Raw genomic sequence first — 19008 nt, forward strand, 5'->3', positions numbered from 1 at the left:
GTTTTAATTTGCATATATTCAGCAGTGATGCACTGGGAGACATTTTAAGCTCACTCCAACCTGAATTATCGCAAATTCTTTCTGTTTTAAGAAAGCAAACTTTTGTTTTTCTAACTCTGTCAATGGCAGGTTTCTTAAACTTTGCACAATTGGTCACTGGGTGACTGGGATTAATATTCAGAAAAGTGGGTGGAGCCTACAAAAGCTAATCAAAATTCACCTATTGATTTTCAAAGGAGTGAAGCCACAGCCAATTGGATTTATTGATTTTCAATGCCAATTATTGATGCCAAAGACCGCAAAGCTCACAAACTAGGTCATCCTTGAATAATTGTGTGTTAGGATTAGAAAGTGGGCAGAGGTAACACTAGCCAATTACATACCCTGGCAACGCCGGGCGACCAGCTAGTGATTAATAAATAACCAACACTCCAGGATAGGTCCACCATTACAGTTCAGACCCACTTAGTACATATTATTAAACCGCAAGGACCCCTTCACGTAGACCAATAAAGCTTGACCACGACGAATCTCTTCTTAACGGGAGGGTGGGTGGGGAGCTTGTCCAATCCACGCTGGAACATAAGGCAAAAATCAACTGCTCAGCACCTTCTTATATACCCTTAAAACTCCCCCGATTGGCTGTTGCAACAAAGTTTAGGCCTAGCAACACCTGGCAGGTTCTACCTTACACCTACAGCGACCAATCACAACTAAGCCTACATTTTTCTCCCTCACTACCTAGGAGAAAGATAGACAGCTAATCAGGGGGTTAGTTACCTCAGCCATAGAGGCTATAGCAAACACCTCACAGCAATGTAATCTGCCATATCCCATACCTGAAACTATCAGTTTTTATGGTTGTCACATTCCCATGGTGGGCCTGCTTTATAAATACAGCCCCGTACATTTTGAAACATACAGTATATTTAGAATGTAAAAAAAAGTCTATTCACCTTGCTCCAGGCTCCCTTTGACCATGCTGTGATCTTATGAAACTCAAGAGTCCATTCTACTCTTTTCCCTTCGGCAACCTAAAGCTAAATTCCCACCACAAAGGCTGTGGAAGATGGATCGGGGGATATGCGGCGAAGAAAGATCTTTCTGGGAACAAAAGATGGGTGCGACTGTGGCATTGAATGGTCTTGGTAATTAGTGCGGGGGTCAATGGAGATCCGAACGACCGTCCACAATTGGATCCATCATGACATTTAACAATTATGGAGTGTAATAGTCAGTCGTTAAACATTGTTTCACAAACTTTTGTTAAACGATGTTACATGATATTGCTCAAATGAACATTCATCGTTAACAATTTAAAGCGAAAATCTTCTGGTGGGTATGGGACTTAATAGTAGATTGGGATTGACAAATTCCTACTTTGCCTTTTAAAAGCCCAGTTTGGGGCCTATTTTGTGTATAACCTCACTGAGGATTTATGAACTTTTTAAAGAATGTTTTAGAACTGAGGTGTTAAATGCTGCTTCCCTTATCCCCAATTCTTGTGTTTGTATTTCAGGTGCTGTACAGATGTTGTCGACCACCTTCATTGGCTGCATCAAAATGTTTGTTCCTTGCTGTCTGTATCAGCACAAAACACGCCTCTCTTACCCTCCAAACTTCCTTATGATTATGCTGTTTGTTGGCCTCATGAGGTAATATCAGTGACGCTAATTTAGGGCTCTTTAACACTAAATGCATTGGTATGACTTTTTAAAAAAAATACATACCTACCTATGTGTTGCAAATCTTCTAATACAGTGCATATGTTGTAGGAATGCTAGGAATATGCAAGATATTTATACACACTGAAGACATTGAAACAGAAAGACCATACATGTTTTCAAAGAGGTTTTAGACTTCCACAGCAGAGCAAATTGTTTTGCAAATTAGTACTACTTTTCTCATCTGTTCAATGCTAAAGGAAAGAAAACAATGGGCTCTTAATGGAGACGTTCTGTGCAGCTTAGTTCTTTTAGCAAATGGTAGACCGCCTCAGTCCAAGACATTGGCCAGAATCCACTGAGCTTATCTCCTTTCATTAATAGTGATTCCTTAACCAGTGGCTGAATAGTGTAATGGTTAAAGGCTCTGCCTCTGACACAGGAGACCTGAGTTCAAATCTCGTCTCTTTCTGTTCAGTAAACCAGCACCTATCATGCAAGGAGTCCTTGGGCTAGACTCCCTAACACTGCTACTGCCTACTGAGCGCGCCTTAGTGGATGCAGCTCAAGCGCTTTGAGTCCCCCAGGAGAAAAGCGCAATATGAATGCCTGTGTGTGCTCCCCCCCCCCCCCCCCCCCTCATCTACTGCATGTGAAAATAACTACATTATGCAGTGCATTATTTATACTTTCCAGGCGCTTCCTCTGCCCCATGCAGGCCATTCTCCCCAGCTGCTCTGTTGTTCAGCACCAGAAAAGCGGACAGGATCAGGAGGAGCTCACTATCTTTTGTGTCACATTGTGTTTCACGTTACTCTTATGCTTCCTCCTAAAACGGAAAGAGTAAGTTTCGGAGTCACGTGAATCGCAACATGACACGCAACTCATTGAACGCCTCTTGACCCTCTCCTCTTGTTTGGTACTGAACAGTGGCAGGTAGGAGTATTCTGATGTTATGAACTTACTACGCTGAATTGGAATACCAACACTACTGCAGAATATGTTGGTTTTTTTTTTTGTTTTTGTTTTTGGGGGGTGGGGGGGGGGGGGGGTTGGGACTGCTTTCATCAAATTCAAGAAATAAGATACAACAGCCATTCTAAAGTTTTTCCTTTCTTTTATAGCCGTTCGAAAGGATTCCTAGCAAATCATGCTGGGTAGAACTTTCAACCTGTTGCAAATAATTGGTCAGTCCCTGGTGTGTGGAAAAAAAATACAAGTAGCTGCCTGTCCTTTTCTGCCATATACTGCTGCAGGGAGATGGAGAATGGGGCAGTCTATGCACCAAACAGTGTGCAGTTTAGACCTTCAGGCAGTTTTCAAAATTCAACGATGGACGCAATTTGAAATAAGTTTAAAATAAAAACAGCTTTAATTAAATGCCTGACTGGACCTGATCTTCTTGGGTGACATAGCTTGACCAGGCTGTACAGATATGTGGAGACAGCTGGGGGGGGGGGGGGGGGGGAACAGAGAGGCGCATACGTGATGGCAGGTGGGGGAGCGACGTGCACAATGAAGTTGGCTGTTGCTCAGCCAAGTTGATCTGCTGGGCAGATCGCTTGCAGGTCGGGGGCCCCTGCATGATTATCGTGTGTATACATAGCTTTGGTTGGATTGGACATTCCAGATTAAAATTCTCAGTTTTTATGATGTAATAGCACTGTGTATTTCTCATCAGTTTAGAATGTCTTCTCTTCCCCTATTTATGAAAAGACATGCAACAAAATCATCCAATCAGAACCAGCTCCTTTATAGTCTCTGGAGCTGTCAGTAAACCATTTCTGCAGATCAGTTTAATGGGGCTCTAGATGATGTCTTTAACGATTATTCCTCTAATATCAGTTATTGCAATTTGTTCTTTTAGCGATTTATCAAAGGAAACGAACATCAACATTTTAAAGCTTATTAAAATGGTTTAAAGGGTACTTGCAGTCACTGACATAATTTTTGCGATAGTTTTATTTCATCGCGGATGTCTGTTGTCATCAAGTTTCTGCCGTAGATCCTCCCTGATTCTGCCATTCATGGACTTATTTTCTTTTTTAGGACCATAGTGTGGAATGTTGTGGGTTTTGTCCCTGGAATGAAGAAATAGCAACGTTTTTTGCCTATTTTTCTAACTCATTCCCTTTTTCTCCAGGTTCTCCACTGTGGTCTTGGGTCTTGTCAGCTTGAAGAATGTGGCTGTATCTTTTGCAGAAACTGTTAAAAGTTCAGCACCTATTTTTACAGTCATAATGTCCAGACTGATCCTGGGAGAGTACACTGGTGAGTATGAGATTTGTATTACTGTGGATCACATTTACTATAGAAGGGGACCTACTGTAGTGTTATGGAGGCTTTCTCATTTTCTCTCCTTTTAAAAAGTGTTACTTGCCTGGTGTTGGTGCAGGTCTTCTTCTAACACTTCAGTTACTAACTCCGAACAAGTTTGCAGATCATATGAATGATACTAGTGAAGAAACGGACCATTCTAAGGGCCAAAATCCACTGGGAGTGGGGCTTTACTGGGGATGTTGGGACACTCCACTGGGGATGGGGAGGCTAAACTGTACCTGAGCGGACAGGTGAGGGAGGGAGGGTCTCTTACCCAGGCTTCTGTCCCTTCCCCTTGCGTCCCACGCCGCGTCATGTGACTACCATGCTTGCTTGTTCCTGGTTGAAGGAGGAAGTGTGATAGTCACGTGACTCAACTTGGTATGCAAGGGGAATAGATGGAAGCCTTGGTAAGAAACCCTCTCTCCCTCACCCGCCCGCTCAGCAGACCGGAGTGAAAACTGATCCGATCTACCGGTGATCAGATCCATTTTCACTGATCCGTTTGTCAGTGTGGAACAAGCCTACGGATCTGTTGAAGCCGAGACTGGATCCGCTTTACTGATACGTTTGGCTTTGAAATACCAGTGTGAACCGTGTCGAAGATTATTACGATTGCTAATTTGTGACTGGTCCTCTTTAAATCTAGCTTTTTCATATTGATTGAGGTTTCCTTACCCTTTGTTTGCAGGAATGATGGTGAATCTGTCCCTCCTACCAGTGATGGGTGGTCTTGCACTCTGCACTGCGACTGAAATAAGTTTTAATGTACTTGGCTTTTCTGCAGCCTTATCCACTAACATCATGGACTGGTGAGATTTGCGTAACGTGTTTATTTTTTATTTTTCTGTAGGAACTGGCACTTTATTGTGGATTTTTAGTTACTGCTCTTCTTTACTGCTAGCTAGATATGTTTTTTTCACAAGGTCATGTGGCTTTATCTCTTAGTATAAATGCATGGGCATCCTAAATAAGTGGGAGGAGGGGTCATTCAGGGACATGTCTGTGTATAAATGGGAGGGGTCATTCAGAAACATGGCTGTGTATAAATGGGAGGGGTCATTCAGAGACATGGCTGTGTATAAATGCAAGGAGGGGTCATTCGGAGACATGGCTGTGGATAAATGGGAGGGGTCATTCAGAGACATGGCTGTGTTTAAATGTAAGGAGGGGTCATTCAGAGACATGGCTGTGTATAAATGTAAGGAGGGGTCATTCAGAGACATGGCTGTGTATAAAGGCAAGGAGGGGTCATTCGGAGACATGGCTGTGTGTAAATGGGAGGGGTCATTCAGAGACATGGCTGTGTGTAAATGCAAGGAGGGGTCATTCAGAGACATGGCTGTGTATAAATGCAAGGAGGGGTCATTCGGAGACATGGCTGTGTGTAAATGGGAGGGGTCATTCAGAGACATGGCTGTGTGTAAATGCAAGGAGGGGTCATTCAGAGACATGGCTGTGTATAAATGCAAGGAGGGGTCTTTCGGAAACATGGCTGTGGATAAATGGGAGGGGTCATTCGGAGACATTGCTGTGGATAAATGGGAGGGGTCATTCAGAGACACGGCTGTGGCTAAATGGGAGGGGTCATTCAGAGACACGGCTGTGGCTAAATGGGAGGGGTCATTCAGAGACCCGTCTTTGTATGAACTATAGGGGTCATTGAGAAACATCTCTTTGAATGAACTGAAACAAAAGCTGTAGATTCCCTGTTGATCAATAGAGTAATCATTGAGTTTTCTCTTTGGATAAATGAACCTACTATTCAGACTTCCCTCTGTGGATCAGTAGATAATTTGCACACATAGATAAATACATGTAAAAACAGTGCTGTGCTTATTTACTTAGTTCAGTGCTTTCTCGGTATCCAGAGTTGGTACCAGCTTTTGCTTATTCTGTGTGAACAACACAATCCAAGTTCGGGGAAAATCCTTTAAACACAATGTGAAGTTTTGAACCCATGTTAACTGCTTTGTATGACACCTATCTCAGTGTTCAGATAGACATCTGAACAAGTGCTTTTTCAGCAACCTTGGTGAATGGTGCAGTCATTCAAACATAAGAGACGCATTCCTATTAAGCAGGCCATACACTGGCTCGATTCACGGCCGTTTCGACAGCAGATCCGATCCTGGGATCGAATCTGCTGCCAATCGCTTGCGCTAAACGCACCCGCCGATCCGATTCCCTCCCGAAATCGGATCGGTCCGTCGATCGCGCCGTGCGGGAAATTACCCTCGATCGCCCGGCGGTAGGAGCGCGTCGCTTGCGGCGTACGATTCGGGCCCGATCCGAGCATGTATACATTACCTGAAGCTGGCTCCGGGGTCCTCTTCTCCTCGCTGCACCGCATTTCCGCATGTCCCAGTGTACGCTTATACTTCCTGTGTCACTCCGGTGACCAGGAAGTTGAAATAGAGGGCGCTCTATTTGAACTTCCTGGTCACGGAGTAACACAGGAAGCGCCGGGATGGAGCAAGAACAGCGGTGCGGTGCAGTGCGGAGAAGACGCCCGGGAGCCAGCCTCAGGTAATGTATACGGGGGGGGGGGGGGGGACAGGCGGCAGGAGCAGCTGAACAGATTGTGATCGGTTTCAGGCTGAAATCGATTCACAATCTGTTTGCAGTAAAGGCAGCCATACGATCCCTATCTGATCAGATTCGATCAGATAGGGATCTGTCAGCTGGTCGATCTAATGGCACATCGACCAGTGTATGGCCACCTTTATAGTTTCCTGTACCGAGTTCTTTTCTGCCTGTCTACATCTATTCTGTGTGGGAATCTCACTCCATTCATCTTTGCTGTAGAGCTCATCTAGCTGGCAGGAGAGTGCTGAGTGGGTTACTGCTTCTACCACATGCCTCTCGCTGTTACTTCTGCATGATCCCTTGTTTTCTTTGTTTATTGGGCACTATGGCGAAAAAATTACAGTTTAAAATATGTGCAAACATAGGCAAATAAGAAGTGAAGTTTCCAGAGTAAAATGAGCCATAAATTACTTTTCTCCTATGTTGCTGTCACTTACAGTAGGTAGTAGAAATCTGACAGAAGCAACAGATTTTGGACTAGTCCATCTCTTCATAGGGGATTCTCAGCAAGGTTTTTATTCTTTATAAAGATATTCCCTAAAAAGGATTTATACAATGATGATGGCCAGCTTTCCTGCTCACTACACAGTTTTTTGGCAGTTGGACAGAGCAACTGCCATTCACTAAGTGCTTTTGGAAATAAATAAATCCCTGAGAATCCCCCTGCGAAGAGATGGACTAGTCCAAAACCTGTCGCTTCTGTCAGATTTCTACCTACGGTAAGTGACAGCAACATAGGAGAAAAGTAATTTATGGCTCATTTTAGTCTGGGAAAAAATGTACTTCTTATTTGTATGTGTTTGCACATATATTTAAAATTTTACAATTTTGTGCCATTGTGCCCCTTTAATCTCAGCATATGTACTAAAGGGAAGCCGATAAACATATAAGAGGGATTATCACAACTTTATGCAATAAGAACATGAATATATGGAAAAGGAGCTGAACTATGAAATCACATTAATAACAGAAAATGTACACTCTTTGAACCAACAGTTATTTTCCCTTTAGAAAATATTACACACTGTTTCTGTGGGAAAATGGCAGGTGCTGTGGCTTTTAAAATATTTTTTTTTTAATAAGCCTAGGTTTATTGACATTATAGCGATTATTCAGTTTCAGAATTCTAAGCATAGATAATAATGCTGTTGCATCATAAATTGCTTCTGTACAGCAAACATGCAGGTTACTGGTTTCAAGCACATTATGTACACATAAAACGCTTGGACTATGCAATGGTAATTAAAAGTATTCTATTCACCCTGGTTGTCTGTATTACGGCTACAGAAGTTGAGCATCTGACCCTGAGGCCGGTTTCACACCTGTTAGTAGTGCACAGCAGAAATATGCCGTCATATGACCCAGCGCCACTGTGCGGTGACAAGGTTATATGCATAGGGCCACCCCCGCCGGCTAGAAACATACCGCCTGTTGGGCAGGATGTACGTCACTGGGATTCCCGTTGGTCTCCGCATACCTGCCACGTCACACCGCGCTCCCGTCGTTCACACTTGCTGCATTGCCTGTTGACTTGCATAATCCATGAGGTAGGCATGGATCATGTGGTAACTCGCTGCAGACTTTGCATCGGGCATCAGGTCTTCCTGCGCACCGTGTTGCATTACATGAAGTGTGCAAGTCTCCACAGACTTGCATGGCCCTTGCGGCATGGAAGCGTAAAAACTTGATTTTTGAACTTAGCCTGGAACAGTGACTAAAAATTACTAGAGGCAAAGGGTCAGCTTGATAGACAGGAATGTAGAATTCAGTAAATACGGAAGTAATCAGTAGAAGCCTCCATGTTTCTTTCGGTAAAACTTTCCTTGAAAGTGTAGGATATCATATGGACATGGGTTGGTAAGACTGAACTTGGCCAACACAGTCATTGATAAAGGGGTACTTACTATAGTAATGTTGAAAAATACTGGTCTAGCAGATTTGCCATTTTAAACCAGAAATGAAATATTTGTTGTTTCAGCTTGCAAAACGTCTTTTCAAAGAAGCTTCTGAGTGGAGATAAATACAAATTTTCGTAAGTAAATATAATTTCTTGAACTGTTAGTATTTTATGTGAAGGAGTCTGATCTCATCATAGATGATACTTTAAGTTCAAAACTGAAAACTAAAGACCAACTGTAGAATTTGGATTACAGTTATCCAAGGTATATACAGTGGTGTGAAAAACTATTTGCCCCCTTCCTGATTTCTTATTCTTTTGCATGTTTGTCACACTAAATGTTTCTGCTCATCAAAAACCATTAACTATTAGTCAAAGATAACACAATTGAACACAAAATGCAGTTTTAAATTATGTTTTTTATTATTTAGTGAGAAAAATACCTCAAAATCTACATGGCCCTGTGTGAAAAAGAAATTGCCCCCTGAACCTAATAACTGGTTGGGCCACCCTTAGCAGCAATAACTGCAATCAAGCATTTGCGATAACTTGCAACGAGTCTTTTACAGCGCTCTGGAGGAATTTTGGCCCACTCATCTTTGCAGAATTGTTGTAATTCAGCTTTATTTGAGGGTTTTCTAGCATGAACCGCCTTTTTAAGGTCATGCCACAACATCTCAATAGGATTCAGGTCAGGACTTTGACTAGGCCTCTCCAAAGTCTTCATTTTGTTTTTCTTCAGCCATTCAGAGGTGAATTTGCTGGTGTGTTTTGGGTCATTGTCCTGCTGCAGCACCCAAGATCGCTTCAGCTTGAGTTGACGAACAGATGGCCGGACATTCTCCATCAGGATTTTTTGGCAGACAGTAGAATTCATGGTTCCATCTATCACAGCATGCCTTCCAGGTCCTGAAGCAGCAAAACAACCCCAGACCATCACACTACCACCACCATATTTTACTGTTGGTAAGATGATGTTCTGCTGAAATGCTGTGTTACTTTTACGCCAGATGTAACGGGACACGCACCTTCCAAAAAGTTCAACTTTTGTCTCGTCGGTCCATAAGGTATTTTCCCAAAAGTCTTGGCAATCATTGAGATGTTTTTTTAGCAAAATTGAGACGAGCCTTAATGTTCTTTTTGCTTAAAAGTGGTTTGCGCCTTGGATATCTTCCATGCAGGCCGTTTTTGCCCAGTCTTTCTTATGGTGGAGTCGTGAACACTAACCTTAATTGACGCAAGTGAGGCCTTCAGTTCTTTAGATGTTGTCCTGGGGACTTTTGTGGCCTCTCGGATGAGTTTTCTCTGCGCTCTTGGGGTAATTTTGGTCGGTCGGCCACTCCTGGGAAGGTTCATCACTGTTCCATGTGTTTGCCATTTGTGGACAATGGCTCTCACTGTGGTTTGCTGGAGTCCCAAAGCTTTAGAAATGGCTTTATAACCTTTACCAGACTGATAGATAGCAATTACCGTACAGTACTTTATTCTCATTTGTTCCTGAATTTCTTTGGATCTTGGCATGATGTCTAGCTTTTGAGGTGCTTTTGGTCTACTTCTCTGTGTCAGATAGCTCCTATTTAAGTGATTTCTTGATTGAAACAGGTGTGGCAGTAATCAGGCCTGGGGGTGACTACAGAAATTGAATTCCGGTGTAATAAACCACCTTTAAGTTATTTTTTTAACAAGGGGGGCAATCACTTTTTCACACAGGGCCATGTAGATTTGGAGTTTTTTTTCTCACTAAATAATAAAAACCATCATTTAAAACTGCATTTTGTGTTCAATTATGTTATCTTTGACTAATAGTTAATGTTTTTTTGATGAGCAGAAACATTTAAGTGTGACAAACATGCAAAAGAATAAGAAATCAGGAAGGGGGCAAATAGTTTTTCACACCACTGTATGTAGCTACTGAACATACATCAAGTTTTTATTGCTTTTCCTCATTTATTTTGCTTGGCATTCAGCTAAGTTCCATCTAAAAGCCATGAAGGCCCCAAGGACAGAAATTTGAGAGAAAATCACCCCAATGAACATAAGAGGTTTTAACTACATTTCACACTATCCAAACTCCTGCCATTAAGAGCTTTAATGAAGGCTGCATAAAAAAAAGTTAAGTAAACTGTAAGTTTGCCATTTGAAAAAACAGTGCTCCAGCAGATCACCCCCATTATAACAAATTGTGCATTTTAACCACTTTAGCCCGCAGGTGTTTTCACCTTCAGGACGAAGGCATTTTTTGCCCTGTCAGCGTTCCTTTTTATTCATTCGCCAATAATTTTATCACTGCTTATCACACCTAAATATTCTATATCTTGGGGGGGTTTTTTGCCACCAATTAAGCTTTCTTTGGGTGGTACATTTTGCTAAGAATTATTTTATTGTAAAGGCATTTTAACAGGAATAATAAGGAAAAATGGAAAAAAAAATCATTTTCTCAGTTTTCGGCCATTATAGTTTTAAAAGAAAACGTTCTACTGTGGATAAAATCCACACATTTTATTTGCTCATTTGTCCCGGTTATTGCAACGTTCAAAACATTTCCCTAGTACAATCTATGGCGCAAATATTTTATTTAGAAATGTGCATTTTTTTTAGTTTTGCATCACTAATTACAAGCCCATAATGGGCAGGGTGGGGAGTCAATCCGTTTTTATTTAGTATGTATTGTTTTTTTTCTATTTATACTTTAATTTTACTTTTTATCCATTAGGTAGCGCTAAGCACTCTCCTGGAAGATACCAGGAAGTGAGAGATCTTCTTTTTTTTTTTTACATTTCGTGACCTAGATTTTCATGAATCAAGATGCCTCCTGATTGGAGGCATCTTGATTCATTCACAAGGGATAGTTTGCCTCGGAGGAACACTTGTTCCTCTTTCGCAATCGATCCCCTGTAATAGCTGTGGGGAATGAGCCGCCTGCACGCGGATATGCATGCGCAACGGCCGCAACACTGCTGGACAAATATATTCGTCCAGATTGCCTTAAGTGTTTAAACCTAAAATCTACCACTACTGCATAGGATTGCCTTTCCTGTAGGCTTGGGGGGGGGGGGGGGAAGTAGAATTATAAATGAGGCAACCTAAGCAGGTGCCTGGGGCCTATTGGGTGTCTAGGGGCATAGCTGCCACCTTTTTTGACTTCACTCACATCTTTTCTTATCAGAAAGACTATCATGGGGAGCCAGAGCTACTTCGTTGCCTTGGACCCCCTTTAGGCTTAATACTCCTCCTCCTCCTCCTCTGAGGAGTGCTAAAGTGACCCTGTCCTACTCTGATTGGTCACATATACCTTCAATGGGCATGTCTGAGACCAGGAATGCAGTGTTTAACAGCTCAATAAATATATGTGGTCTGTCAGCTGAAAGCATAGCCATTTTAATACAACACTCTTGCTTTTTTTTCACTTTATCTGATTGCCATCTGGAGTCAGGAAGGAATTTTTCCCTTTTGGGGCTAATTGGACCATGCCTTGTGGGGGTTTTTTCGCCTTCCTCTGGATCAACAGGGGTATGTGGGGGACGGGCTGGAGTTTTACTTTGTACTGGTTGAACTCGATGGACGTATGTCTTTTTTCAACTAAAATAACTATATAACTATGTAAATCCATCTCCATTGCAGAGTGATCACGTTTCTTCCTAATTTCCTCTTGTGGTGAGTATGTGATTTGCACCAGGGGAAAAAAATTGTCAGTTGCCAAATTGCTGAGAAAATCCCATAGCGGTGCAATTTCTATTCGTTTTTTCTGTGCTCCTATACAAAGTGTAGCTCAATCACACAGAGACCGTGGCAGGACGACAACGGTTATTTTGCTTGGGAGAAAATCACATATTTAATGGATTGCACTTATGGAAACATTCCCTACGGTATCCTTTAGTTTCACTGGGCCAGATTTATCAAAGCATTACCGACAGTTTTTTTCTTCTTAAACAGTTCTAACCTGCAGGGGGACTGTTCTGCATGATAAGAAACTTCTTAAATTCTAATAGCGGCAGTTTAGCATGAATTTGTAGAACTGCACTACAGTTAAGTGCAAATCCATCCCTAAACTGCCACAGATTAACCACTTAACGACCGCCGATAGGTGTCGGCAGGTCAAAGTGGTGTTTCCATGGAAACGTTCCATGTCAGTTCACGGAGGGTGTCTCCGTGAACAGCCTTGCGAGCCTCCAATCGTGGCTCGCAGGCGTAATGTAAACACACGGGGAAGAAATCCCCTATGTTTACATCATACGCCGATGCTGGCGCAGCAGCGCCGTAAAGGAGATCGGCGATCCCCGCCCTTTGATTGGCCGGGGATCGCCGGCATCTGATAGGCTGAAGCCTATCAGAGGCGGCTCAGGACGGATCGCCGTCCTGTGCCGCCAATAGCGAGAGGGAGGGAAGGAGAGGGAGCGAGGGAGGAATATCGCCGCGGAGGGGGGCTTTGAGGAGCCCCCCCCGGTCGGCCACACAGAGCGGCGGCGATCACCCCCCCAGCAGGACATCCCCCTAGTGGGGAAAAAAGGGGGAAGTCTGATCGCCCTGCCTCAAAGCTGATCTGTGCTGCGGGCTGGAGAGCCCACGCAGCACAGATCAGTGAAAGATACCCCGGGCCTTAAGTGGTTAAGGAGTGCTTAAAGTGCACCCAAACTGAGATGGATATGGATGTTTCCTTTTACACAATACCAGCTGCCTGGCAGTCCTGTTAACCTCTTTGACTGCAGTAGTGGCTGAATCACACACCTGAAACAAGCATGCAACTAATCTAGTCTGACTTCAGTCAGAGCACCTGATCTGCATGCTTGTTCTGGGGCTGTGGCTAAAAGTATTAGAGACACAGGATCCGCAGGAGAGTCGGGCAATTGGTTTTATTTTAAAAGGAAAATCCATATCCTTCTCAGTTTAGGTTCACTTTAATAGCACATCTACAAATTGTGCAGCAGTGCAGGCTAGACATAATTTGAGTAAGGCTCCTCCCACAGGCTGATTTCCTCACTCAGAGTCCGCCAGTATCAATACAGTAAGGAAACTGCACTATCTAGTGGTTTCTTAAGATGTCTGAGACAGTTCTGCACGGATTTCTAAAAACCAACCAATATTTTGTCTGACAATCTTGATAAATGTCCCCCTCTGTACCTATTGTTTTGTGATACGCAAGTGATACTGAATCAAATCACAATATGCTGGTAGTGGAAAAGGGTCCCAAGTCATGCAGATCCGCACTGATCCTGGGAGAAAGATTTGTTTTTATATGGGAAAGTCTCACTGTTAAAGAAGGTTTATGCCTAGAGTTGAGCTGTAATACAGACATCACTTTTAATACATCTGAGTATTTACTGTAGTAATTTTTTTGTAGATACTGTATATTCCTGCGTATAAGACTACTTTTTAACCCTTAAAAATCTTCTGAAAAGTTGGGGGTCGTCTTATACGCCGGGTGTCATTGATGCCGGGTGATACGCTCTATCCTGTTACTGACTCTCCGATCTCCCTGCTGAGCGCAATCTATTGTTCCATACCGCTCTGATAAACAGGTAGACAAGGAGAGCTGACCAATCCGCTTAAGGAGAGTTGACCAATGCAACAAGTCAATTGACTATATCTGGTAATATACTGGGTAACACATACAGTACACCAGTATCTGCTCATACATAGCAGCAGTATATGATTTTTTTTTATTTTAATTTGATGTGGGTTGGAAGAGGGGTAGTCTTATACGGCGAGTATATCCCAAACTCTATATTTTAACTGGAAAAGTTGGGGGGTCGTCTTATATGCCCAGTCGTCTTATACGCCGGAATATACCGTACATCTGCTAAAGGAATTACTAATATTCTTCCTTAAAGGGAAGGTTCAGGGACTATGAAAAAAAAATAAAAATCCACATCCACTTACCTGGGGCTTCCTCCAGCCCGTGACAGGCAGGAGGTGCCCTCGGCGGCGCACCGCAGGCTCCCGGTGGCGTGCCCGATCTGGCCAGGCCCGGCGGCCAGGTCGGGCTTCTTCTGCGCTCCAATCTGCGTCTCACTGGTGCGCGCTGACGTCATCGGACGTCCTCCGGGCTGTACTGCGCAGGCTCAGAACTACTGAGCCTGTGCAGTACAGCCCGGAGGACGTCCGATGACGTCAGCGCACACCAGTGAGACGCAGATTGGAGCGCAGAAGAAGCCCGACCTGGCCGCCGGCCTGACTAGGCCGAGCGCACCACCGGGAGCCTGCGGAGCGCCGCCGAGGGCACCTCCTGCCTGCCACGGGCTGGAGGAAGCCCCAGGTAAGTGGATGTGGATTTTTATTTTTTTTTCATAGTCCCTGAACCTTCCCTTTAAGGAGATGTTTGGTTAGGCATTTTTTGGAACAGGTGAGAGCATCTGCAGATGACAAATAGCAGGGAAGGAACTCTGTACTAAGTGCAGATCTATAGCAAATGCTTCATTTACATGGAGGAAATGTCAAGGTAAGCCCCGCCAGCGGTGTGGGATTTTTTCCACATACCTTTGTTGTTGGTCGCATGTAGCTATGTAATTAAAAGGTATATTTACTAGATGAATAGCGTGCTGCAACTCCAGGAGCCATTGTTTCCTTTCAGGTAAATAGGTATCTATCAAGGTTGAAAAACGTGAGTTGCAATTGTAGACCTATTTTTAAAAGCACAAGCCAAGGGCTATAAAGTTTAATTCTTGTTTCACAAGTTATATAGCCACATACCAGGAAAAAGGAATGCAGGCAAGATTTTCTCCGCTTACTAACCGTAGGCTCCCACTTTTAAAGCAGCCCCAAACTAAAAATGTATCATGCCTTGCAGAATGATTCACTCTAAATTTGAATATGGAATCCCAATATTTTTTCTTTTTTAAACATTCATTTAACTAATCGTAGCCTGGAGCCTCTACGACCCCCCCATAGGCATCCAGCCAAGGCATAATCTTGTTGTGAGCTCCTTGGAATAAGGCCTCTTTTGTCATTTCTGTTACAAAATACAGGATATGGTTGCCTTAAAGTGGTGATGGCTAACCTTGGCACTCCTGCTGTGGTAGAACTACAAGTCCAATGAGGCATTGCAATACTCTGACAGCTCTAAGCATAACTCAGGGAGGCAGAGGCATGATGGGATTTGTAGTTTTTGTCACAGCTGGAGTACCAAGGTTATCCCTCACTGCCTTAAAGAGAATCTGTATTGTTAAAATCGCACAAAAGTAAACATACCAGTGCGTTAGGGGACACCTCCTATTACCCTCTGTCACAATTTAGCCGCTCCTCGCCGCATTAAAAGTGGTTAAAAACAGTTTTAAAAAGTTTGTTTATAAACAAACAAAATGGCCACCAAAACAGGAAGTAGGTTGATGTACAGCATGTCCACACATAGAAAATACATCCAAACACAAGCAGGCTGTATACACCCTTCCTTTTGAATCTCAAGAGATCATTTGTGTGTTTCTTTCCCCCTGCAGCTATATTCCACTGAAGTGTCAGGCTGTTTCTTCCTGCAAAGTGCAGACAGCTCTGCCTGTATGTAATTCCTCAGTATGTGAAAGCCCAGCCAGCTCAGAGGAGGATTTATCCAGCTTGTAAAAGATAAGAGAGAAGAGAGAAGGTGCCCTAATCTAAATAATACACAGGCAGTGTGCAGAGAGGGGCCTGGAGGGAGGAGATGCATCACAGAACCACAACACTGAAGAACTTGGCAGCCTTCCAGACACAGGCTGACAAGTCTGACAAGAGAGAGATAAGTTGATTTATTACAGAGACTGTGATAGCAGAAAGTGCTGCAGTAAGCCAGAACACATTAGAATAGATTTTGGAACTTGTAGGATGATAAAAAACAGGATGCAATTTTTGTTACGGAGTCTCTTTAAAGGACCACAATCATAACAATGACTGTCACATGAAATTGAATGTATAATGGCAAAGAAGGAAGCACGTGTGTTTGTGCATATTTTATATTTTGAAAACGTTCTTTGAATCACAAAAATTCACTTATACCTGTAGTCCTGCTAAGACAGGTGTGAGCCAATGAAGACTGGTACCTGTGAAGTTTACATCACTTCAAGAATATGTTTGAAAGGACCACTATCACAAAATATTGTAAAATTTAAAATACAGGAAAGCACATAAATAAAAAAGGACATTTGTCCCTGATTCAAATGTGCTATAAATTACTTTTCTCCTATGTTGCTGTCACTTACAGTAGGCAGTAGAAATCTGACAGAACTGACAGGTTTTGGATGAGCCCATCTCCTAGTGGGGGATCAGGGTTTTCTTTATTTTCAAAAAGCACTTGGTGAACGACAGTTGCTCAGTCTACCGGGAGCCCACTTTTCCAGAGAGCGCTTTTGTAAAGAATACATTTAAATAATGAGACTCCCGCATGAAGAGATGGGCTAGTCCAAATCCTTTTTGTATTCTATTTCTACTAACTACTGTAAGTGACAGCAACATAAGAGGAAAGTAATTTAGAACTCCTTTTACTAGGGAAAAAATTATACTTCTTATTTGTGTGTGTTTACATGGATTTCAAATTTAACATTTTTCCGCAATAATGGTCCTTTAAAAAAAGAATCCCAAATATACGAGCAACCTAAGTACTATAAAACAACCCTTTGCCAGTGGATGCATTTTTTTATGATTATATAGAAGTGTGACAATAACCTTTCTATAGCGCTTTTCTCCCATAGGACTCAAAGCGCTTAGGGTCTGTTTCCACTACACACACTTTGGATGCAGCTTGAATGCAGAAAAGCTGACTCCAATGAATGCCTATGGGCCTGTTTCCACTAAATGCAATTTTTCTGATGCAGATTTTCCCATAGGCATTCATTTTAGTCAGTTTTTCTGCATCCATTCTGCGTCCAATCTGCGTGTAGTGGAAACAAGCCCTTAGGCTCTCTCCGATTTAATAGTTGGTAGTAGGATGAAGTATTCACACAAGTATGCCCTTCTAGTAATAGGTTAGGCTGTATGTTAGGCAGAGAATGCAACCAGTTATAATGGTGTATTACTTTCCTGTATTTCTCAGACCTCCAGAGCTTCAGTTTTACACCAGCGCTGCTGCTGTCATCATGTTGATCCCAACATGGATTTTTCTATTGGTGAGTGAAATTCGTTTACACAGAGGTGATATGGAAGCTTGACTTCAGGCAACACGTTTGAGGAAAAATGCAAAAGAAAAATGTATAAAAGTATGATGCACTATAGTATGTTATAAGTATCCTACCTTACAGATGCCTTGATCAAAAAAGGGGGATGTAGAGTTCATAGTAAAATTCAATATCGTTTTTATTGTGCACTTGACAACGCATTTCACGGCAGGAGCCACTTCCTCAGGTCAGTAACCGTGCCGCTGACAGGAGTGTCTTTGAGCCCCGGGCACCAGGGGTTCACAGACACTCCAGTCAGAGGCACGGATTGTACTCGCATCGTCCCCAACACACGTGGCAATTGCACAAATCGACAAATTTGGGTCACGCAGTTCCAAGATAGTGTCACCTCCAAAAACTGGGTGTCACCTGACCCATTACATGCGAAAACTATCTTTTACCAGTATTGTGATTTGCTATAGTGTAGTATGGATACAGTGGTACCAAATGGATAAAAGTATTCTAAAAAGTTTAAAACATGAGGAGGCAGTGGTGGACTTACCTCCTCCAAGCAGACACAAAAATTATAGCAAAAATTAAGACCCAAAAGTAATAGCATATGTGGTCACAAAGGTGCCTGGCTCTTCTATTGACCACATATGCTATTACTCCGTTGTTATTGCCTGATGAAGTGGGATCAAATCTGCGAAACGCGTTGCATTGTCCCTCTGGATATGTAAATAAACTTATTATATTTGACAAGCACATTGGCAATTTTTGTGTCTGCTTGGAGGAGGTAAGTCCACCACTGCCTCCTTATGTTTTAACCTTTTTTAAATACTTGTATCCTTTTGGTGCCTCTGTATACTACGCTATATCAAGTCCACCCCTGGTGGAGGGATGTTACCCCCTTTTTTCCCTAATTTACGGAGAGCGACTTCTTATCCCTGAGTAGGGTCAGGTCTAATCGCCCCACCTGCCTATACATTGGTTGCCTTTGAGGTAACCCTGCTTTGTGAGTATAGCTTATTACTCTATAATACTTAATTTCAACTACCAGTACATACTACACCATATTTGGCTCTTGGTGTCCCTGCTCTGTGTTGTGATTTGATATGGCTATGGGCATTTCTTCATGAGGTTGCAATGCCATTTGTGAGGAGTGTATAGCAATGAGTGGATATCATTAATAGCCAGAGATAAAAGACAAAAGTCATGGTAGAATCACGTCATGTAACTGTCATCCTCTCTGTAACCACTATTTCCAAGCAGACTATTATAGCGGACTACTAATCTCATCATAGGAGGTTGATGTTGCTAACTAGTAAGGTAAATACGCATTGAAAGGATATGAAATTGGTAGCATTATGGGGGCTACCCCACCGTCTTTTGCAGTCCTGCTGATCTTTCGTGCATCAGTTGTGTTTGAATCCCACACCTGAAACAAGCATGCAGCTAACCCAGTCTGACTTCAAACCAGGGC

General features: G+C 42.8%; 1 protein-coding gene across 3 annotated transcripts in view; it reads left to right on the forward strand.

The window, feature by feature from the left end:
* The window catches only part of SLC35E2B (solute carrier family 35 member E2B), a 102300-nt gene that overhangs the window by 70315 nt on the left and 12977 nt on the right, over window positions 1–19008 (forward strand). For all 3 annotated transcript variants that reach the window (XM_068240566.1, XM_068240565.1, XM_068240567.1), the window contains 5 exons: window positions 1520–1655; window positions 3808–3935; window positions 4675–4795; window positions 8551–8604; window positions 17465–17537. In XM_068240566.1, coding sequence (XP_068096667.1) covers window positions 1520–1655; window positions 3808–3935; window positions 4675–4795; window positions 8551–8604; window positions 17465–17537 — 512 coding nt within the window. The remainder of the gene's footprint in view (window positions 1–1519; window positions 1656–3807; window positions 3936–4674; window positions 4796–8550; window positions 8605–17464; window positions 17538–19008) is intronic.

This window comes from Hyperolius riggenbachi, chromosome 6 (genome assembly GCF_040937935.1).
Source record: "Hyperolius riggenbachi isolate aHypRig1 chromosome 6, aHypRig1.pri, whole genome shotgun sequence".
Classification (NCBI taxonomy): domain Eukaryota; kingdom Metazoa; phylum Chordata; class Amphibia; order Anura; family Hyperoliidae; genus Hyperolius; species Hyperolius riggenbachi.